General features: G+C 37.3%; 1 protein-coding gene across 1 annotated transcript; it reads right to left on the reverse strand.

Annotated features, from left to right (window-relative positions):
* On the reverse strand, positions 4,655–24,143 carry LOC109231172 (serine/threonine-protein phosphatase BSL3-like). Its single transcript, XM_019396749.1, has 22 exons — positions 23,895–24,143; positions 23,414–23,801; positions 21,754–21,814; positions 21,579–21,657; positions 21,415–21,497; positions 21,199–21,293; positions 21,020–21,119; positions 19,745–19,814; positions 18,781–18,882; positions 18,626–18,707; positions 18,288–18,467; positions 15,878–16,151; positions 15,546–15,777; positions 15,162–15,332; positions 12,313–12,551; positions 6,941–7,025; positions 6,760–6,858; positions 6,488–6,687; positions 6,334–6,409; positions 5,664–5,799; positions 5,427–5,557; positions 4,655–5,337 (listed from the first exon to the last, which is right to left on the reverse strand). Exons 2-22 carry the CDS (start codon positions 23,769–23,771, stop codon positions 5,254–5,256), a joined length of 2,937 nt encoding a protein of 978 aa, XP_019252294.1. The 5' UTR covers positions 23,772–23,801; positions 23,895–24,143; the 3' UTR covers positions 4,655–5,253.

Genomic DNA, 24,945 nt, shown 5'->3' on the forward strand with positions numbered 1-24,945 from the left:
TAGCATTTGTCGTTTGTAAACTTTCTAGGTTTACAAGCAATCCAAGTAATACTCACTGGAAAGCTATAATTAGAATACTTGGATATTTAAAGAGAACAAAACAACTGGGCATTTGTTATAATGGGTTTCCTACCGTATTAGAAGGATATTCTGATGCGAGTTTGGTTACAAATATACATGATAGTAAGGCTACTTCACGTTGGATATTTACTTTGGGGGGTGGCGCCATTAGTTGGGCATCCAAGAAACAAACTTGTATTTCTCATTCTACTATAGAATCCGAGTTTATTGCATTAGCAGCTGCCGGAAAAGAAGCGGAATGGCTAAAAAATATGTTACTAGATATAAAATTGTGGCCACAACCTATGCCAGCCATTTCAATATTTTGTGATAGTGAGACTACTATGTGTGTAGCTCATAACAAAATGTATAATGGAAAATCAAGACATATAAGCTTAAGGCATGCTTATATAAGAGAATTAGTTACAAATGGAACTATAGCTATAGTGTATGTGAGATCAAACAAGAATCTGGCAGATCCACTTACAAAGGCATTAAATAGAGATGCAGTACAACAAACTAGTGAAGGAATGGAGCTAAAACTCTTAAATTAATCACAAGCGACGGGAACCCAACTTTGAGTTGGTATACAATCTAACAATATAAGTTCAATCGGTAATAACAAGTTGCTTGTGTTGATTAAGCACGAATCTTCTCAATTAGAGCCTAGATTCCTATGTACTATTTTACTGTTATGTGAGGAGTTTAGGAGTTGTTAAATATCTATAATAATAGGGGCATAATGACAAACTTCCAAGTGCATACTGTTACAAGAACGAGGGTGAATTAATTCTTAATGGAATTAGCAAATGTCTGTAGTAACAGGGACATAAAGTCTATTTCCACCTATATGAATATTGAGGTGGTGCCGCTTCTAACAAGATTTAAAGAGTTGATCTTGTAAATATTCATGAATTTGGATTAGCACATGGCCATAAAAGTGCTAAAGCATAATATTGGATTGTTTCTCCATTTAATAATATTATGTGTGTGATACTTTCGGTTTGACAAATGGAGTTGTGTTTCAAATCTTAGGATACCAATAACTTCGTCAAACTTTAAGGTAGTTACACTAATGAAAAGTTCAAATCTATATAAGATACTTTTCGATATGCATGATATTATGAGACATATTACAAACTAGTGGGGGATTGTTAGAGTAGTTTGTATTATGTGGGAGTCCCACACCGATAGCCATAAGCCATTTAGTTGGCTTTATAAAGCTTGGCCGATTAAGTCCAATAAAATGAACAATTGACATATTTAGAAGAATATGTGTATTTATATATATATTTAATTATATATCTAAATGACTTGGACTTGGACTTGGACTTGGGGCTTGGGCGCGGGCCGGGTCAGATCTTTAAATAAAGATTTTATTTGGAACAACTTTTTGTTATTTAAAATTTGAATTTAAATTTTAATTTTAATTTTAATTAACAGAAAGAATTGTGGTTGTTCGTGAAAAGGGGCGTCTCTTCAGAAAAATCTCCTTTTCTTATCTATAAATACAGAAGACGTCAGAGAAGTAGAGCATTCAATCTGCACGTATGTTTCAGGCTTTGTTGTATCCTGATGGAGAATTGCTTGTAATCCCTAAAGTATATACAGGCAATAACTCTTGAAAGATAGTGATCTTTCACGCTTCAAAGCCTTTAATTTTCTGTTACTTATCTTTATTTTCTAACAGAGAGCACTTTATCGTACTTAATAAACTTAGTCGACGTAAATTCAAATTAATTCGGAATACAAAATTGCATCCATCTAAATTCATTCCCCAAACAACGAATGAGGTTTCACAAAAAAGGGGGCAAATAAATATTTAAATTGCGTTCAATCTTTCTCCTTTTTGAATAGCCCACTAACTATATGGTCACATACCTTTCTTATGTGGTCATGTCTTTAGTCTTTGAGGCCATGCATGTTACAAATGGCCTCTAATGAACGATTGATAATTGATTTCTTTTACATATATATTAAGCATCATCTTTTTGCATGAAAATTCATATTCATCCTTATGAATGTATGGTGAGTTATTGAATCTAAGGACGTCATCAAAGGAACACTTCTTCATTAAGAAACACTTCACCTTTTGGAGTTGTGTCATGCAAAATCAAACGTGTTTACTAAAAGAATTCAAAAATAAGAAAGTAAAAACACAAAAAAGTCAAGGAAATAATATTTTATATATAACATTTTGTATAGTGTAATTTTCGGACGAAAAGATGAATCCCTATGTCCCTAGCTACAGGGGCAAAGCTAGTGTATTGATTACGGGTTCGGCGAAATTTAGCACCTTTGGTTCAAAGTTTGTATTTGCTTTAATAATGCACTTAATATGCGTAAATAATTTATCGAGAATCCAGTAAGTCGTCTTTTCTAAAATTCAGAACCCATAAAAATCAAAATTTAAGCTCCAACTTTATCTAGCTACGCCATGTACCTTTTCAACAACACTTGCTTTTATTAAGCTTTTAAAAGAGCTTGATGCATCTCACCACAAACAAATGACTTTGTACATTTTTGCCAATGTATGCTATGGTACATATTGTTGATTTGTTGTGACTCGAATATTAGCTGTGGATTCGGACAAATTTTATAGATTTTCTTAGATTCTTTATTGGTATTAGGAATTTCATTAAATATGTATAAATATTTAATTATAAACCAGTAATTAACACGCTATGGATTCGATGGCAGTTCAAAAACTCATAAAATTTAAATCCTGATTCCGCCTTTGTATATCGTGCTAAGTTGATATCCCCTATCATAACTAAAGAATAATAGTTATTAAAATAGTACTCTGCGACAGCTACTTTAAAATTCTGAATCAGCTACTATCAAACTTTCCACCTTTATTTATTATCCTCATACAAAAGAACTTTTATTGCTGTGATCCGATAATATGATTTGGTGGCACAGAAAGAAACAAAGTGAAGAGAAAATGCCAGAATATTTGAAGAAAACATTCCTCTTTTTCTCCTTTAATTTCCTGTGATTTGTGACTATAAAAAATATAAGTTATTACGAGAATGCATGAGAGCCATGCAGATAACGAATTAGATTCCTAGGCTACGTTTCCGAACGAATAATAGGACACGTTATGAATATTATGGGCAGACAACCTTGTCTTGAACTAGGGGCTTTCTCTTTTGTTTGGTTGCGTTTGTGCTTATAGTTAATTTGGAATAGTTTTTGAGATGTGATTTCTGCTTCTTTTTTTTGGTATTTGATATTTGGTGCAGTTTTTGGTATTTGCGATTTTTAGTATCTGATGAAACTTTTCTGGTGTTCCTATTAGAAGCTTTTTTTCAAAGTACCATTAAATCTAACAACCAACAGTTTGTTATATATATTGGATGCAGGCTAAAAATGCTCACCTTTCAAAACTACTCAGGAATATAGTTAGGGGTCATTTAGTATGTAGGATAAGGGATAATAACCCCGCAATTAGATACGAAATTATTTTATCTAGCGTTTGATTGAATTTTTGAATTCGGGATAAATTAATCCCATATTGGGTATTATTCTATCCCACATTGGGTGAAATAATAATTTCGGGATTAATTAACCTCGAAATAAATACTAAAATGATAAAGATGCACTTCACCCAACGTTCTTCCCCCAAAGTCTTTTAAGCAATCAAAGGTTAAAATTGAAAATAAGAGGTTATTTCAACTTATCTAGTATATACCAAACACATATTTTTTATTACACCCCGTATATCTCATTTTTAGTCCAATGAACTAAACATCTTCCAATAAAAATATATTCACTAAATAATCCCGTTATTATTTAATTAACATATTATAATCCCATCATTAAAATCTCGGGGTAACTTTTTCCCCAACCAAACAACCTCCTTTAGCTATAATTTTAAGCCTGCCCCAAACATAAGGAACAATTTTTCATTTTCTCGCACTTTAATGCTACCACTGAACATTTATCAAGACGGCCCCTGCATGTTTTCACTGCTCAGTGCTCAAAACATAATTTGAACTAACAGAGAATAATATGAAAGAATACCTATAGTAATATGCCTTGGGAGATGCACATTGCACGAGTCAACACCAATTGTAACAAGCCAAAGTCTCCATTCTAAGGCTAATTTGTAACATAATTCTGGTCAAAAGGAAACTGGATACAATCAAAAGGTAATTTCCTTTTGGAATGAAATTAGAAGTTCTATTGCTCTGGAAGCAGTAGGTGGACTTGGTTCCGGGAGCTCCAACAGGGGGATTTGTGTCTCAGCAAAACCTTTCTTTTTCCTTCTCTCCTTTCACTCAGCTCCCGGGCCTCAACTGAATTTGCTTCATCTTTGCTTGGTTGGGGGGCGGAAGCACTCTCGAGCAGTGTATGGACTGTGATATTTGTGGTAGTGGGGGTAGAACCCGAAAGACTGGCCAAGGTTTGTATCCTTCTAAGCCAACAAAATTTAAGGTGTAAATTCTAAGATTCTTTAAGGGAATATACGACAACATAAAAGTCTGGGGAGGGTAATGTCTTACGCGAACTTTATCCCTACCTCGTGAAAGTAGAAAGGTTGTTTCCGAAGACCCTCGACTCAATGAAAACTTCAAGGAAATATGTAAAATAGAAAAATAAAAGAGTCAGCTATTCCTCCTCTTTCTCATTGTCTAGTGATAGAAAGCTTCTCTTCTTCAAAAATACTTACATTGTACAAGGTATCATCACAAATTACACAAACTCACACTCTCTATGATACAAGAACGCCCACTAAGATTTCAGGATTATATATCTCACCAATAATATTATAGGGGACCTCAACGCCTCTTTTACCATAGACAAAAATAATACACCTAAACGAGGAAAAACATATATATCACTACCAATGGAAAAGTAAAATAAATAAAACAAAATCCAGCACTACAGACCCTTGATAACGGGGGAAGACTTTAATTCCTTCTACCTGCCTGTGGCTCAATTTACAACGGGCAATTCTATACTGCTTCCAGCAAGATTAACAGGTGCACCTAATCCGTGATATCCAATATTGCTGTGTCTGAGGCCTGTCAATTCTGTCGAAGACCCCTAGGGCAGCGATGCCTCATCTCTTCAAGAAGATATCTATAACTCTGCCATTTTCGAAATGGCATCATGCTATGTACATGTAACTGGAATTTCCCGACGTTAGCATGAACCTGAAGTGTAGGGATCAATCTTCACTACTATCTAAATCCAAGCAAGAGAACCTCGATCATTGGCAGTTTGAGGACGACCTCTAGTTGGCGTAGGTGGTCTGTTAGCATTTAGTTCCTACTCGACAAATCAATGTAAAGAAGATTAACATATATCAAAGTGAATATGTCGGGAGTTAAAGCAAAAGATCTAGAAATAATGTAAACCTGCATCCAAGTGTCTTCCATACGCTCAGGTGAATTTTCAGGTGATGCTGGTGGCAGTGGGTGAATAAGTTTTGGAACCACAACAAGATCTCTACCCAATACCAAGATTGCACCAGCATTATTAGCAGTACCTGCAGTAATAAGTTTTATATAAGAGAAACCTGGAAAATATCTCATAAAGATAAAACCACTATCTAGAGTAGAAAAACCTTCCAAACATCTAAAATAAGAACATACCACAGTAATTGGTGGCTGAAAAAAGAGTAATTAAATGACCCTGAGCAAATCGTTCAAAGCCATCCATCACGCACTCGTGTGCTCGCACTATTAGTTGAAGATCATTGTTGTTGCAAAATTCCATCACACGATCAGGCTGCACAGAGGGAATGGTCGTACATGAGGGCACAGGAAATGCTAGAGAAACTACACGCAACCAAATACCTTTAGAAACAAGAAAGAAGAATAACCTATGAATAACAAAACCAGAATTCAGCAGACAACGAAATGATATTCCCGATACCTATAACAACCTTTTGGATACCAACTGACTGAACCAAAATACCATTTGAAGGACTCATGAGTGCAATTGTCTTGAAACAAAGAAATTTCACAAAAAGATAAAAATTGCTCAAATCCTTTAAGCTAAAGGGTAGAATTATCGCAAGAGGCAGGATTACAGAAGATCCTCAAAAAAAATTGCACTAAAAAAGGACGGAAAAACACAGCCTATCAACGTGACAAATAAGAATAAATGGAGGGCGGGTGGAGGCTGACTTTTTGGTTCAAATGCCAGTTCCTTCTGAACTGGGTCCTCTGTAAGTAAATACAGCTTATTCAACTGAAGAAGAATGCTTAAGTGAATCAATTTCATTAACCTGAAAGAAGATACCAAAAGACATTTACTCACCCCAAAAGTAACCAATCCAGGACCTCTTGCATTTGGTCTTAATCCTTCAACGCTATCATTTTCTGTTGGGTCAGACCTGGATACACAGATTAATGTGAGAAAATAGGAGATCGTTAAAAATTAGTGACAGAAGAAAAAGAAAAGACAGACTGACCATAACAAATCCATCAAAATAATTGACCCTGCTTCCATGGTGATAGGACGCTGTATATTCTCTATCTGTTCTACATGATTAATTGACCTTCCAATACCACCGTGCATACAGATTATTTTTTTCTCAATTAGTGCTGCCAGAGGAAGCCAATTGAACAACCTATTGATCCGATGCCAAGCCCAGATTCCATCTCTCTCACCCTGTTCCAGATATGAACATCAGTAGCTAACTCGGAAACTGAAGGAGTTTTTTCCCAGTAAATGATACCATACCATGCGTTCAATGCACTCAATTCGGAAGCCAAAAAGAGCATTAATATCTGCCGCTTCATGGTTCCCTCGAATTAAATGAACGTTGTGGGGATACTCCACCTAAAGCAACCATTTATCAGCATTAAAATCAATTGATTAATTCAAAAGTAAAAGCACAACAACATCCACATAAAACAGGTACCTTTAAAGCAAGGAGAAGAGTCATGGTCTCCAAACTGTGCTGGCCCCTATCAACATAATCTCCTAAGAAGAGATAATCGATGTACCTGATGATCATACACAAAGAAATGCAAGAATCATACAACAAAATCAGCATCGCAATAAACTTTTTTTTGAAACTGGTAACTTTTCTATATTTCATAAAATGTAGCAAAAACAGTACTTAGGTAGTACTGAAACTATATATACAAAAGACTCTATCTATGACTAACACTCTCTAAATTGAGTCTAAAACATCAATAACGGTATTAGTGTCATTGGTGTACATCTGACTACACCAAAAACTTAACAGCAAAATAAAGTTTAACTTGATCTTCTGCACTCCATTCTCCATATTCTCAAAACAACTGGAGTTTCTCTCTTTCCAAATTGTCCACCAAACACAAGCAGGTATAATTCTCCATCTAGTCCTGTCCTTTGCATGTAGTCCTGCTTCCTCCCAACTTTTAAGAGTATCTATAACTTTCCCGGGCATGGTCCAGGAGATGCCTTTGAGGTTAAGAATAATTCTCCATAGGTGATAAGTTATCTTACAATGGAGGAAGACATGGTTAACTGTTTCTGTTGTTTCCCCACACAAAAAGCATCTAGAACATAAGATGAGGCCTCTTTTCATCAGATTATCTTGTGTAAGGACAGCTTCCTTAGCCAATAGCCACACAAAGCAAGCAACTTTGTGAGGAATTTTTGTTTTCTAGATGTGTTTCCATGGCCAATCAGCTATCTGCTGGTTGGAATGATTCATCCTTTTGTAAGCTGCGTTGACCTTGAATATACCCTTACTGCTGCCTTGCCACCATAGAACATCTGTACCTTCTTGTAATCCACTAAACTGTTCTAGTACACAGAAGAAATCCACCACTCTTTGTGCTTCCCGATCATTGATATGTCTTCTAAAAATGATGTTCCATCCTTGAGGTGTCCACATCTCTGCTATAGTCCTTTGCTGATGTAGAGCCAAATTAAAGACTTCTGGAAAAGCCACATCCAATCTGCCAACTCCATGCCAATTGTCCTTCCAAAAGCTAGTCTTATCCATCAAATACTTTGATCTTGGAGTCATCCCTCAATTCACTCCACAGTGATCTAATGGATCTCCATAGACTAACCCCATATGGTGTAGTGACCTCCTTAGTCACCCATTTGTCTTCCTGTCCATATTTTGCTTTAATAATGTTTCCCCAAAGGAGCTGATCCTCCTTGTTGAGCCTCCACAACCATTTCTCTAAGAGCTTTGCTCTGGATTTTCAAGTTCTTGATCCCTAGGCCTCCAAATTTCTTGCCAACAGTAAGTGCTTTCCATTTCACCAAGTGGTAACCCTTCCTTTCTTTGTTCCCATTCCATAAAAAGTTCCTCCTGATGCTATCCAACCTATTGATGACCCCTGTTGGAATGGGGAACAAGGACATCATATATGTTGGAAGTGCATCAAGAACTGAGTTAATAAGAGTCACTCTGCCACCTAAGGATAGATATTGGGTTTTCCACCTAGCCAGTTTCTGTTCACACTTCTCTAACACATTGTTCCAGATCCCAAATGACTTAGATTTGGCTCCCAAAGGCATTCCAAGATATATTGTTGGTAAAGCCCCCACTTCACCACCCAAAATAGCAGCTAACAGGTCCATATTTGTGACTTCATTTATAGGGTACAAAAAACTCTTCTTCCAGTTGATATGCAAGCCAGAGATTCCTTCAAAAAGAACCAGAATCACCCTGAGGTGTTTCAGTTGATCTTCTTCAGCATCACAGAATATGAGTGTATCATCAGCATATTGTAAATGAGTCACTTCTAAACTATCATTGCCCCTCCTAGCTACATCAAAACCTTTTATCCACCCAAACTGATTGGCTGTTTTAACCATATTGTTGAGACCTTCCATAGCAATCACAAACAAAAAAGGTGATAAAGGATCACCTTGCCTTAGTCCCCTTTCTGCTTTGAAGAATCCTGTTGGAGAGCCATTTACCAGAACTGAAAACCTGGTTGTTGACACGCAGAATTTAATCCAGTTTATCCATTTCTGGCCAAAACCCATTTTTACTAGCATGCACAGTAGGAAATTCCAGTTGACATGGTCATAAGCCTTTTTCAATATCAAGTTTGCACAAGATACCAGGTCCACACTAACTGCACCTTTTTTTCTATAAGGTAAAATACTTAACGATTTCTGGAAACTCCCTGTATAATCAAATCACCTCATGAGTGCACCAAAAAGAAACTAGAAGACAAGAAGCTATCCCTCAAATGTACAGAATCATTCTCAACCCCCTTAAACGCTCTTCTATTTCTCTGTTCCCATGTAACCGACACAAGAGCTTGGCGGCAACACCCCAAGTTGTGGGTCTTCCATTCCTTCTTCTGAAAGCCCAACTAAATAGTGCCAACCCATAGGGGTTGTTTGGTTCAATTGTGGGATAAACAAGGATATCCATGTGCTGGGATATCCCATTGAATTAGCTATCCCACCTTCTATATGGGATAGTTAATACTATCATTATGGTATAAAATTTGTATTGGTACTAGCTAATACCCATAACCAAACATGGGATAAATACAATCCCAAATTCTATAACGGGATTAGTATCCTTATCCCGGTAACTGAACGACCCCTTACTGTATATTAACATGAAAAGAACAAATTTGACTACGATGATCAATCCAAGAATGGTAGTCCTAGTAGAACATAGAGAAACAGAACACAAAGAGGGGGAAGCAAAACTACTACTAAATTACAAGAGTCTAAGAAGGAATCTAATTACATCACAAATAGGATATGCATTTACAATGATAGGTTGATACTGACATTTTAATTTTTTTTAATATCAGCACTGACATTTCAATATCATGATAACATATAATCTCTAACTCATTGACAGAATTCAGGAGGAAAAGGTTTTTTCCATCTACAAGATAATAATTTTTTTTTTCCAATATGCTTGAAGTGGTGTCTGTTTTAGTTTTTGGACCCTCCAACTTCTATTATAGTCTTCACCCTCTATTTTTATTTGCTTTGGACTTCCCCACATATTTTGGGCCCTTATGCACCCATCTCAGATTTTACAAATCCGGCTCTTTCTCCAGATTTGAAATTTGAATTAAAGTTTGGCTATGCTGGTCCTTTATGTTGTACTTTTCTGTGCACTACCCTGTAGTATGCTCTCCGTGAGCATACCAAGATATCAGTTTTCAACATCCAAGTTGTTCCTCTGGTAATCTTCCTCGACTCTATACGTCAACACAACCCAAATAAATATTGAGTATGTCTGTCTCTAAGGAAAAAGTTAAGTGGTTGAGGCAGAAGCATAATAGCAACCTAGAGATCTTAGGTTTAAATCCCAACAATAACACTCAATAAGTTCATCTGCTCTAATCTTTAGTGGGTAGGAGTGCGTGACACCTATACTTGTGGGATGTAACAGCTTGCACCACCAAATCTTGCTTTTATTCTGACTTTTAGTCTGCAACTAGTGCATAGCTCATTCTTCTCAGTCTATATTCCTATCTCTTCCAAATACTTGTAATTTTGGCTACTACTTCAACAATATTCTCAATTAGTATGTCGTCCATAATTGTTGATTATTTGAAGGATAACGGCAGTACTCCCTCCTATTTCCTTTAGTTTCTTCAACTTTAACGTATTTTCCATACCAATAATGCCTTTTCAAGAGCTCAGGGTCGTACGGCTGTACCTTTCTCGTCACAAGGCTTTGGCTCTGCTCGTATTCTAAAAAGTTGTGTTCACAAAATCACATCAAATAGAAGGCTATATTCATCCAAAGATTCCTGCTTCTATGTTCATCTACGAATTCCACAGCTCATATTAGGCTCTTAGTTAGAAGACTATTTTGTAATCTATTTCTGATTTAAAGAATGCATCATCTTAGAGTTATATCGCTACTAAAATATAGCTTCCCTTTTGCACCCTAAGCCAAAAGAAAAACTTCTCTAGTTCACCATTTAATTCACCAGAATGTGGTGCCGTAGTTATAACTTGTGCATAACTCATTCTTCTCGAACTATTCATCCTATTTCTTCCAACTACGGTGCGGTATTTTAGGCTACCACCTTTCCCAACAAAATGTTCAATTACTCTCATCCATGTTATTGATTATTTGCATAACCATGGTACTCCTCCTATTTCCTCGACTTTCCTTCTATTTTTATGTATTTTTCACACCGATAATGCCTTTTGGCAAGCCTTTATTCATATGGCAGTACATTTCTCTTGCAAAGGTTTTGGGTCTGCCTTGTATCCAATGATTTTGTGCTCATCAAATCACAGCACATAGTAGGTTCTTTTCATCTACAGATTCCTGCTGCTATGTTCATCTAGGAACACCTGCCCATAAACTACACTTCTTCTTTATGTCATTTCATACCAAGTCACTGTTATATGTGAATTTGCTCAAGAGTCTTCCTTTCACCCAAAAATGATGTGGTCCTTTCTGGTTTTCTGCTCTGACCGCCAATTTTTCCCAACCGTAGCATTCCGATAACATATCAAGTCGTTGTACTTGTATACAAGGCTAAAGTTACTATATGATTGGATACCCAATAACTTTGATACCCCAAAAAGATCAGATAAAGCAAATTTCCACACCCATACCCAGCATGGTATATGTAAGGTTTCTCCCACCGGGGAAAACGAGAATTTGAAACTGCACTTTAAGGTGGTAAAAAAGAAATATTATGAACAAGCTTGATAACATGCAAAAAGCGGTTAAATAGATCTGCTAAGCTTATGCTTTTAGCTATTTCATTGACCTCGAAATGTTCTTGTTTGATCTGGTGCAAGTTTGTCCAGAATGCTTTGCAAGATTGGCATCCTTATTTCAAACTAATTTTTAAAGTACTTACATTTTCCTTATTAAATAAAAGTACTTCATTGGATTTCTCACTCCTCATTACATTCTTCCCCTTTTCTTTGCATGCCTTAGGAAGGTTTTTATATATCTTTTGGTAACAGATTGATAAGGTATATAATTTATTAATATAAAGGGAAATTCCCACATACAGATGTATACAAAGTAGAGGATCTCAGAAGCTCAAACAAAAAATGATTCTCTACAAATAGCAACCAATGCATGTGTTTCCTAATTACCAGCAAGCTTTTAGCAAGAGCTAATTTTAGATGACAAAAAAAAAAGGTGAGTTTCATTCATTCTCAATATTGTGTCAAGGTATACTGAGACTGTCGTTTCCCAAGTACTTTATGCATATAAAAGAGTATGCAAATTCACAGACAAGGAACCGAGCCAACCTAGGGTGTTGAAAGGGCACCCTTGGATAGAACAAGAAATATGGAGCAGGATTGAGTCAAGGCACTTACGCTATGTCCCCAGCAGTTGATGGGGAACCATACTCATCAAAAAGGCGCATGAGATCCCCAAATTGCCCGTGCAAGTCACCAAATATCTTAATAGGAGCCCTTAGCTGTAAAACACTAGGTTCACTGGAAAATATTCTTTCTGCACTATCACAGAGATCAGCTATCTCATTGCAATCCAAGAAAAATTGCCGTCTGACAGGCGGCTTCCAACCTCGAGGTTTCAAAAGATGGGCAATCACCTGAAATAAGGAAAAGAAAAATATAATAAAACCAAATAAGCAGTTGTCCTTTATAATAAAAGATATATCAGCCAAAGCTAATAACAGGATACTCGTTCAAGCAGATGGAGTGTTTTCTTTTTTCAGGTATTGACAATAGGTAACTCTGTATGTGTGAGCTTGCTCACATTGTCGTTCCCAAGCCCGGATAAAGGAGGGTCGTGGTAGGCTGGCAGCCAGCGCCCAGTGAAAAACTAACCAATTCATGATGAATCTCACAATACAGATAATACCTGGTCAGTGTGGATTCATATAGCCTACGCCAACTTATTTGGGACTGAGGATAGTTATGTGGCCAGTACTTCGGATGTAATCAAAGAGGATAGTTCCAGATGTCTTCTCTACACGTCTCTTCACATATCTCTCCCCTCTCCCCCAAAAACTTCCTCACATCCCACCTTTCTAATCCTCCTAGATCATAAAATAAAGCAGGCAAGATAAAACCTAATATTTTTTTATGTTTTCTTCACTTTAAAGTACCTTTCTCCAATTTTCCCCACTCCTCCATTCAGCTTGTTAGAGACCGGAAATTTTCCTAGAAACTCTGGTTATTACCAAAGTCCCATAATTTTTTCCCTTGATTAGATGAATAACCCGAATTTGTTTGGGTTTAAGCTTGTCAACTCTCTTCGGACTTTTCCCATCTCCCTGCTCATGCTTTCACTAAGTAGACATAGATAAAAATGTAATTTGCAATCTGATATTCCTTGCATTTCATGTGCCCAGTAAGCAACTTTCTTTTTCTTTTATCGGCATGATGATGCCCTACATTTAGCATCTCTTACCAAGCTGACTCCAAAATGTTTAGGGTGGTTAACTGATATTTCTTGGCAAAAAATAGAAAGAGAGAGTTCAAATTCTTAGTACAAAAAACCAACAAAGGCCAAAAGAGTCCCCATCATGAATGTGTAATCAAGAGTAAGACATAGGCATCCCAATGGTAGAAGGAGGACAATAAGGAGAATATTCATGGAGTTAGATTCACTATTCTAACATCTCCCCCCCCTCCCCCCCCCCCCCCCCAAAAAAAAAAAGAAAGAAAATCTTTTCTTTTTTTAGTAAATTTCCCCTTCTCCCCCTATGTATAATACACAAAAAAAAGTTAAAAAAATCCCATACAGGGGAAGAACGAACAAATACATAAAAGTTCAATTTGCTGTCCTAATTCCCAATGCATCACATCCCCAGTCTATAGAAACCCAAGTCTACATATCCAAGTCTTTGTTACTTATCTCAGTCCATCACAAGAGAGGTCCATCTTTTACTTTAAAAAGGCAGTAAGCTGAAGCAAAATCATTAACAAATACTTCATCAAAGATGAGGAGAAAGAACACTAACATTATAGCATCAGCTATGTTCGTTCGAAAAACAGAAAAGGTAGGGCAAATACAGAAGGCATATACCCAGTCCAAAATAAAAGTATTGTTTTTTTATTTTATATTTTAATAATCGTGTTCAGGCCAGCTTGCGTGCCCTCAACTAATTTCAGGATACCTGCTACCTCCCACCAGCAACCGTACCAGGTAACTCTATCCACCAAGACTTGGATAAATGGGAAGAAATCACCATGTGTTTTTTGTCTCCGCTAGGATTTGAACCTGAATCCTCATTTTCTCAACCCACTTCATTGACCACTAGGTCACACCCTTGGGTGCAAGTAAAGGCATTGGGAAACTCACGCAATTCCTTTCTAGTAAGTCTTAATTTTTTATCTCTATCCTCTATATGATGGCTGTTATGATTCTCCCGATAAAATTTTAGAGAGGAGAACAAAAGGGTCTATATATTTTTTTTTCTTCTGCTTAGAGAACCATGTAAACACTTTGAGTCCCTATCTGGCTCTTAATGTCATTTGTATACTCCTGGCTAGGCAGCCTAACTACAGAAGGAGGCGGGGGGGGGGGGGGAAGCTCAATGCACTAAGCTCCCGCTATGTGCTGGGTTTGGGAACAGTCGTACCACAATGTGGTCTATTGAACACAATCTTACCTTGCATTTTTGTAATGGGCTATCTCTAAAGCTTGAACCCGTGACCTCATGCTCACATGATAACAACTCTACCTTTGAGCCAAAGTCAACCCCCCCCCCAAAAAAAACCCCTGACACACGCATATAAGTTAAAATTTTACCAATCAGGTCTAACAAGCATCCCCTGACACCAAATGAGGATATGGTAAATAGATAGCCAAACTTGAAACAAAACATAAAGCAAACAAGTCGAGACCAAATAAAGATATCAAACAAGAAAAAAGAGGAAGAAAGAAAAGAAAAAGAAAGAGACGAGCGAAACAAAGAGGAGAGAGACTCAAACATCTTTGAGTAAATAAAATGAAGCAGCTTTTTCAACAAAGCATGCATTACTTTCACCGTAGTGTTGAAATTACTCTACAACTACAACCAATATTTGCTCTTTTTACTGCATAATAACATCAAACCATACACATGTAACTGCAGTGATGGAAACTGGAGAGTATACAAGTTTGTCAGTCAACCAGCAGACGTGTCATGGCAATGCCATAGTACTCATTGCTAATCAAGATTAGTTGAAGCACATTAGTGAAATCATCATACCTTTTTGGGAACGCTGTTGACAGACATTTGTCTATCCAAGAGTTTTCTTGCTGCTGTTGCATTTTCTGGAGTTCCATAACTTACTCGCCTGCCTTCATTTTCAAATTGATCAATTGAAAGTTGTCGCACCATACCACCTAGGGCACCCCCAGTCTCTGCAGCTACAACCACCTACAGATGCATTAAATACATTTAATCAGTTATGTACGAATTTAATCTGATCCAAAAATATGTATGTTGCTCAGACTCTCCGAAAATATCGTCGGGTGTGTGTTGGATCCTCCAAAAGTAGTGTAATTTTAGAGGATCCAACACGGGTGCGGAAGCATTTTGGAGAGTCCTTACAACATAGGAAAACATATCATAAGGCATTGGATTACTGACAGCACGGTGATGCAGCCTAACTCCAGTGGGCGTCGAATTATTTGAATCAGGTTTGATCAAGGTAGATGCCTGTTCACCACTTGGTGTTGCCTCCGCTCCGCGATCCCTATCTGGAAGTTCGACTTCCCCATTACCTTGTTGTCGAGCTTTGGCAGCCGCTAGTGCAGCAGTAATGGCCTCTGCTTCTGCTGCAGAGGCCTCCACGAGGTATTCAACACCTTTGCCGAGTTTCCTGCAAGCGAAACCGTGAGGGATGGAATTCAGAAAATAAAGATGCAATAAACGAAAAAACAGAAGCAGATATTGTTATACTTATGCAATTGCAAACTCACCGAGATCCTTGAAGCACAGCATTTTCAGTGCTTATATCAGTAAACATATCACCATTTACAGGGGGTGCAACAGGATTTCCCAATACAACTGAACCATCATTAACTGCCTCTGGAACAGTTTCCCTTGTTCTTTCATCACCATATCCGTACCTTCCGGTTATCCTTCCTTCTTGCATATTAGATGCTGCAGCTGCAGCGGCTGCGTGTGAAGCTGCACTTGTTGTTTCAGCAGCAGCCAAGTCTTCAGCGACAAGCAAGTCATCTAGCAGTACCCCTGCGACAAAAACACCAACTCAGATGCCGTCTCAGAAATACGAAAATATCACCAAGCTACACAGAGATTTCTAAAAATCACCCATTTCTTAACATCAAAAGCAAAATTGCATAAACTAGGATATTATCTGAATAACTGCTCCTAGGCACATAACTCATTACGGTACTTTGTTAGGCAAGTATATTTCATAACAATAGTTTTATATAAGTAGATGTCAAGCCTATTCAAAAAATATAAGTAGATGTCACTACAGTACTCGGAAAAATGTGACAGCTACGAGATTAGCTAAGACTCATGCATCTGGCAGTATTTTGGTACCTATAGTTTGGAACGCCTATAATTGCATAATTTGGACAGAGACTGCAACAACCCGAGAAACAATCTTAATCTGAAGTCAGCTAATTATTGCTACAGCTTCAATAATGGTCGCAGTTTCTATTACATATCCAAGACTCCAACACTTTATCAGGAGTAACGTCAATGAAAGTTTCTAAGACATGTATTCATAACAACTGCTCCTAGGCACACATTTCATTATAGTACTTTGTTAAACAAGTATATCATAATAATACTTCATATAAGTAGATGTCATTACAGAACTTGGAAAAGATGTAAGAGCTAGGAAATTAACTAAGATTTTGGCCCACTGCACTAATTAAAATCCTTCAATTGGGAGAGCTAACTACAAGGTGCAAACAAAGAGCATCCATGCTAGTTGCAATGCCCCAGGCAAAAGTTGGTCAACCAAGAAACTCTGGGCTAATCAAACCTTTTACATTGACAAGAGACATGCCTTCTTAATATTTCGGTCCTTAAAAGACGCGCAAATTGAAACACTAGTTTCTGTTGCAGACTAATATATGAGCAAACCTTTTCTAATCAATCAGATGGTCATACAATTCTACATGGTATGAGGTTGTGAGTCTGAACCTCTTTGCGACCCATTATCAAAAAGAATTTCAGAGTGCTTAGCCAAAGAAAAAGAATCAGGCCCACACGTAAGAGGGCATATTACAAACCAATATAAAAGTAAATAAAAATTGTCCTCCTAACAACTTTAGCTTTTAGTGGACACACATTTCATCAGTTTCAGTCTTCAAAATCAGCGTTTAGTATTAGTTATAACAGCATCACTAAGGCTTGCAGTCTAGGCACAAAGGCAAATTACACGATGAACCTATGAAAGACAAAGAATCCACCTATTAGAAACCATAAAAAGAGTGACTCATGGAAAACTAGTTAGTCTTGTTAGAATGTGTATCCGTTCATTAAGAAGGTTTTTAACTATTATAAGGTATATAACTGTTTGATTATCTCACTCAGCTACTCAATTGGTATAGCATAAAGTAGACAGTTTTTATCAGTAAAAGATAAGAAAAGTCGGCAGTTACCTTACAAATGTTATCCATAATCAGTGGGACTAGGGATAGATTAGAAAACAATGTACCAAGAAATATACCAGAGCTACTGCCCTCACGCATTCCAAAAACTTCCATTTTTTCTATCTTATACTTTAAGGGGTCGTTTCGTATGATGAATAAGCAAATATAATCACCACAACAACAACAACAACAACCCAGTAAATAAGCAAATATAATCCTAGGACAAAAATCTAGTACCGCATTATCCCTTGTTTAGTTACTAATCATAGGATAAGTTATCCCGGGATTAAAATATAGTACCGGAATAATTTATACCTGCCAGAGAGTGGCATAGTAATCCCAGAATAAGTTATCATAAGTTAAAGCAGTAAAATTGACAATCACATGATTAATACAACATACCAACCAGTCAATAAGAAATAAAACTAGGATAACTAATCCCGGCATAACTATCCCAGTATAACTAATTCCAACATAACTAATCCCAGCATAACTTGTCTTCAATCCAAACAACCCCTAGAAGTCTAACTAAGATCAGGATTTAGTTGGGCCACCTTATAAACACATAAACCAAACAGCACATTCTCAACAGCCCCATGGATGAAGAAAAGATATAGAACTTAGTAAGTCTCAGTTATTCTTTTTTATAAATTAAAAAAAAAAATATCTTCAGACCATATTCCAAGAAGTGAGAATAGTTGACATCTGAAGATCAAATAAGAAAGCAATCAAGATGTCTATCTTCTAGCATTACCGCCACGCAAACCACCATAGATAAATACCAAGTCACCAACAGCGGCAGCCGCATGCCTACACCGCCTGGTCAATTCAACTGCGGCATCTCCCCCCGCTGCATCTGCACTGTATCTGCCTGTTCTAGGACTGGTGACAACAGATTTTGTGTCACACCACACTCCTGCAGCAGTATCAAGAACTACCACCAGACAAAAGAAAAGAGAAAGAAATAAAGAAAGAGAAAAATGAACAATTATTAGATTAACATTAAACAAACCATGGTAACAAGAAATAAAAAAATTCAAGCAATATCAGTTGTCACCATGAGCAATTCAACAAAACAGCATTAAAAAATACCAGCTATACTGGAAGAGTCCTCCACCATGCGTCCACCACCAAGAGCACCTCCAGAAACATGGAGCCGAGCATTAACAAAAACCTAGAATACCAAAGTACGACTGATAAATACCTTAAAATTTGTGGGAGAAAATTGAGTCATCAGAACCACTTACTGCCGCATGCTGATATCTAGGAGATGGTGACACACCAGGAGCAATGGCCCATTCCCAACGCCCATCTCTATGTTTGGCCAGTCCATATGCACTTGCTAGTGGCTGTGAATCACCAAGGTAAAAGAAAATGTTAAAGTACAACCATCACACTAGACCACATACTCAAATCCAAGTCCCCAACATCCACTATACGTGTTAACTGCAGATCAGATCCAAAACCCTAAAAAAGCTTCTTAATGTTTACGATTGTTTAATTAAACTCAAAATCAGACAATTCACGTCATGTATGACAGCTGCAAATTGGTAAGCTGAACTCGGTGGTTATCTGGAGAGGGACAGTGGTGAGAGCAACATGGCAAGATGGAGCACAAGGGATCAGGGAGAGAAGACAGGAAAATAGAACTTTAGGAAGTGCAGCCATTGATAATTGTTGCTGACCTACATTAAGTAAATAAAAGTCCCCCTCTTTAACAGCTTAAACTTTAGACGACATAGTTTCCACAATTCAACGTGTTATTAGAGCATGCAAGTAGTCCTGGTTTCAAGTCTAACTTCCACTCACCAACCGAAATATTTTTTCACGTGCTTGACCCAAGGAGAAAAATTAGACCTGCACGTGAGTTGGGACAGAGAAAACTAACACGGCAATATATTGTCCACATAACTGAGGATAGTAATGAAAAACTGGGGAATGTAACCTCACTTAGGTATTTATCCATGAAGGTGACTGACAACAGCTTACAAACTTAGTAACAAAAAAGGGAATCATGTACCATCAAGAAGATGGGTTACATCTGTGCGTCAATTCTGTGCGATTTAAGAATATAGAAGAGGAATTGTATTCCTGTTCAAGTTAACATAGCCTTCTATGTCCAAAGTGAATGGTACTGATAAAAAGTTAATGAACAGATATCAACACAAGAAACATTTTTTTCTTGTTTGCAAGAAAACATGCTTCACTCACCACACTATTGGCATCCCTCCCTCCACAAAGCAGAAGAAGACCATCAGAGCGTGCACTTGCAGTTGCATACCTAGCCAAGTAACACAAGCTGTTAAGCATTTCCTTCTTTTTTTTTGAGACTGGTTTTTTTACATTCAGAGCACTTATGATAATCCACAAAGAAAATTCATTGGTTGGTCCAGATCAGGATTACAATAATTCATTTTCAGCATCGACCTTATCAGATGAAACTTATGATAATCCACAAAGAAAATTCAAATGGAAATGTTGAACTTTTAGAACCAAACACTTGAAGGGCTTTCCTCGCCAAATAGAACAATTCTGTAGGAACCTTCCTTAATGGAAAACTAATGGCCAACGTATCCAGCAGTATGTCACCAGGCCCTACAGTTAATCAAAGTCCATCTTCCAAATAAGGAAAGAACGCATTTCCCATTTGAGCATTTCTTGGCACTTAGGCAAGCATGCTACAATAAAACAGAGGCAGCTCTAACATCGTTCTTGTTAACTGTGTCAACAATTTAGTATAAAGAGTATGTTTGAAATGTATCCCTGATGTTTTTCCATATCCACAATACATGTCGTAGATTTAATTTTCCTACTTATGTTTAATCTATACTGCAGAAAAATAAGGGAAAAGATCGACCCCTTCTTGGTTCTCTAAAGTCTCTTTTTTTCCCCTACATCAATTCCTTGAAACAAAAATAAAAACATCCAGCTCACCCTCAGCCAAAGCCCCAGACCCCTCCCAAAGTAAGGGGAAGAGCAAAGAAGCTCAACACATCAGGTTTGGAGATAACAACGAATAACACATTCTAAAGAGACAACAAATAACACATCAGTTTCAGTTTTGTTAATGAAGAATTGTTGCCTCTCCAGAATGAGTAACGATCAAAAACACATTCTAGAGAGACGACAAATCTTTATTAACAACAAATCTTCATTAGTTCATAGAGTAGAAATAAGGACCCACAAAGGAAATAGAGTAATACATGCTTATAATCAAACGATCATATAGACGCACTTTGTAAGTTAAACAAACCGCCAGCGATGTTTTCCACCATTTGGCACATATACTACACTTACAAATCACTTCTTTAATTGTGGGGATTAGTTACAGTTTCATATAGACATGTAATACTGAGATTTTCCACCATCTAAAGCACAACAGAATAGAAATCATGAAATACTTGCGATGAGGCAACAAGTGAATTAGAGTGCAGTATTAAAGAGATTGAGAGAGAGAGAGAGAGAGAGAGAGCGCATGAAACTTACATGCAAGGAGGAGGACCTTCACCCTCTGGTTCCAATTTTCGCCATTCATATGGCTTTGCAGCAGTGTCCAAAGCCCAAACATCTGCTAGAGGCCGTTTTCCTGAAAATAATGGATCATGTTATGATTTTCTGACCACTATCATTGTTTACAAATGGGGAGGTCTCTTCATTAGACTAACCGTCATTTCCACCGATTGCCATGAGATATCTTTGCCCTACCAAAGCCATGACATGTCCATAACGAGGTCCTGGACCAGGTCCTTGGACCACAACCCTAAAATGAAAATAGTTATTTCAGTAGCTGTTGTAAAAGATTTTGTCAGCACTTAAATACATTTCACAGGTCAACAGCAAATACAAGTTCAATGACAACTACAACTATTTCAAGTGCTAACCTGTGCCATCGTGGTCGTTGTTGTTGTGTAAGGTCCAGAACGTGAAGATCCTCAGCTGACAAACCGGCTGGACCAATCCCACCCTAGGATGGATCAGAATAGGCATCTTAAACTTGATGGGGCAGATGGTCAAGCACAATGAAAAGCTATCAGTTAATACAAACCTGAATGACAACCATAGTTCCTACTGCTGTAGCAACATGAGCAGCCCTCGGCGTCGGGGGCTCTCCAATTGGAGTGAGCCTATAAATATCAACAAGAAACAGAACAACATTTTAACCTTTCTATGGAAGCACAAAAGTGAATGTATCAGATGCCCAACACAGAATCAAGACTTACCTAGACCATTTATTTGTCAAAACATCATAACAGTGCACATCAGCAGTAGCCCCTGCTAAGCCTGAAATCAGACAGAACGCTAAGTTGTTATGATAACTTCAAATCTACCTATTTCAGTTTTACTAGTCAATCAAGGCATGCTTCTGAACAAAACCCCCTCTACCAACTGATTATTCTAGATGAACAAGCTTCACTCTTTCTCGTGGTAAGGAGACTTAGCTCCAGAGAAGCCTCCTCTTCTTCCGTTCCATGAAGATTCTTCAAGAGAACAGCCAATAAGGGTGTGTGTTTGGCATGGCCGAAAATGCTCTTAAGAAAAAGTAGGGAAAGATTTCTTAGATGAAATCATTTATTATTGTTTGGCTACCTTGAATAGTAGAAAAAGCTTTCCCCAAGTAAAATATTTTCCATCAAAAGGGATGAAATAGCTACCATCATTTATGAACATAAGTCATTTTTCTTTACTAGTATCCCAACTCTTACCCATATCATTTTTTTCAGTCAATGCTTCGACATCATCATCAACCTTCAATAATCAGAGATATTACAGAAATGTTACAGTTAACATAGTAGTCAACCTCCAATGCTAGATACCACAAACACTATCCTCAAACCATATATTGTTTCATGTTCAATTATTCTAAAAGCATAACGTTTAAATCCCGAATCCCAAGACAAACGAGTTGTGGTAGAATCCCAAATGCAACCTTAAGACAAAGAGAATATTGAATTGTTTGACCACCTCATCTAAAAGTCACAACAATAACAACAAAATATTGCTATCTGGTGTTGTCAAAGGCGAAGCTTTAAGAAGTGCTCCAGGTCTACTGGGGCTTTAAGAGCAAAGCGCAGTTAAAGTGTGGAGGTAGATGCAAAGAGAAGAACTACAAGAAAGCAAAAGCCTAGTACTGGAAAAGCCAATCAATCACTAAGATGCTTTTCAACTAAGTTGACAGTTTTAGTAAAGAAAGGCGCAACGAAGAAAAAAAGAAAAAATACATCTGTAACGCAAAAAAAGTAACAGATTCATTTATAATATTTTACTTTAACAATTATTATATCTCTTTCCCGATTATATTTGTTGTTTAATACCGCTCGATTCAAGATAGAATGCATGGGCAACAAGACGCACGCCTTAGTGCCTCACCTACACTCAAGCGCAGCTTAAGCGAGGGAAGCGCTCCCTGAGCTTTTTTGAGCTTCATAGCTTAACTGCATCTTAAATGAGCCTTTGACAAAACTAAGTCTCAGTCCCAAACAAGTTGGGTCTGCTATATGAATCTCACTGAGCACGTTACTCCATTTTAACTTATCTCATGCCAATATTATGCAAATACAAACAAAAAGTATTAGAAGTTCTGTTCTAAAAGTCCCAACCAACTCAGGAACCAAAAAACTGAGCCTGTAATGCGCACTTAAGAGAATTCAGCATTCAATGAGGAAACATTGTTGGCTCAAACTCTATATATGGTTTAAGAAAATCACTAAATAATAATAAATAATTGATTTCAAACACACTAAATCAAATGAGTTAAATTAAAATCCCGAACTTGAACCCCATAAAGTTTAAATCTTGAATTCGACTCTTGAACCCCATAAAGTTTAAATCTTGAATTCGACTCTGCAAATAGAAATTCAGTATTCAATTGAGGAAACTTACGAATTCCAGCACTTCCAGGAGAAGAAGGAGCTGGTGCTGAAGCAGCAGAATTCCCCTCAAGCGCAGTAGCACCGCCAAATAGAATAAGCCTAGGACCAATATAATTCGAACTACCCTCCTCTCCAACTGCCGGAACCGCCGTTAGCGTGTGCCCACACCTCGGTCCGGGACCGTCTTCCTTCTTCTCCATAACAGCCTGCACTACCGTGTACGTCGGAGCACACCTCGGCCCAGCAACCGGAGCAGTAGTAACCGGAGATTCACCGGCCGGTGACGTGTCCTTAGGCTGCTCCAATGTCGGACCGCTGTTATTCGGATCCTGATCGGGTTCCGACGGCATCGAAGAATCTACGTCCATATCTGAAACCCTAAATCCGAAACTCTAAATCTGCACGAAATGAGAATTTGCAGTTCTCAATAATTTGTAATTTGAGTCAACATATTCTTCAAATTCAAATTCAATACAATTGCAATTGCAAACCCTAGTATCAGATCCTCCGATTCAAATGCCTGAAATTACAATTAAGCCCCTGGAATTCGAAAAAAAGGAAGGAGAGAGAATATTGGAGTATTGCAAGATGCTTTCTCTCTCTACCAATACATACAGTTTCTCTCTCTAGAAAAATCTTTCTCTGATTTTCGTTTCTCTCTCTCTACAGAGTGCGGGGCTGAGAATCCGATGATTATTTGACGAAATGACGGCGCTGGAATACCTGTTTTTACTTTTCAGGATACAGATAGCGATTGTGGGCGTTCGGAATAGTACAACTTTTTTTTTTTGGTTTCTGACCTGGTGTCCGGTAATGTTGGAGCCAAGTATATCCGGATTCGCACCACGTAGGACTCCATTCGGGAAAAAGCGCTCCCTAACAAGGATTCGGAATAGTACAACTATTAAAGCATGAAATGCATTACGTCGATGCACACGTCTCGCATTCAGAATTTTAATTCTATAGATTTATTTTTTAAATAAATTATGTAACAATAAAATTAGTGGACATTTGGACATAAGAATTATAAAATTTCAAGAAAAAAAATTCAAGTAAAAGTAATATTAAATTAGAGTTGTGTTTGGACGTAAATATATATTTGAGCTATTTTTTATTTTTTGTGAGTGATTTGATGTTTAAATTTTTGAAAAATAACTTTTTGAAATTTTTCAAATTTTTGAAAATTTTCAAAATTCATCTTCAAATGAAAATTGAAAATTGAGAATTTTTTGGCAAACACGATTTCAAAAAAAAAAATCAGAAAAAAGTTTTTAAAAAAATTGTGGCCAAATGGGCCGTTAATACAATTCTATTTTCGAAAAAGGGTTAGATTTTTTTTTCTACTAATCAAAACATGGATTAATTTTACAATCCGTTATAATGTCAGTTCATTAGTTCCCTTAACATTATAAAGTGGTCCAGAATTACCCTTTCAACCGTTAAACCTTCCACTATGGTCAATATTATTTCACACGGCCTTATATTTGAGTGAGATGGATATTACGTGACATGTCACCTCGTCATCCCAGCTTTATTTTGATA

The sequence above is a fragment of the Nicotiana attenuata genome, chromosome 8 (genome assembly GCF_001879085.1).
Source record: "Nicotiana attenuata strain UT chromosome 8, NIATTr2, whole genome shotgun sequence".
Lineage (NCBI taxonomy): Eukaryota > Viridiplantae > Streptophyta > Magnoliopsida > Solanales > Solanaceae > Nicotiana > Nicotiana attenuata.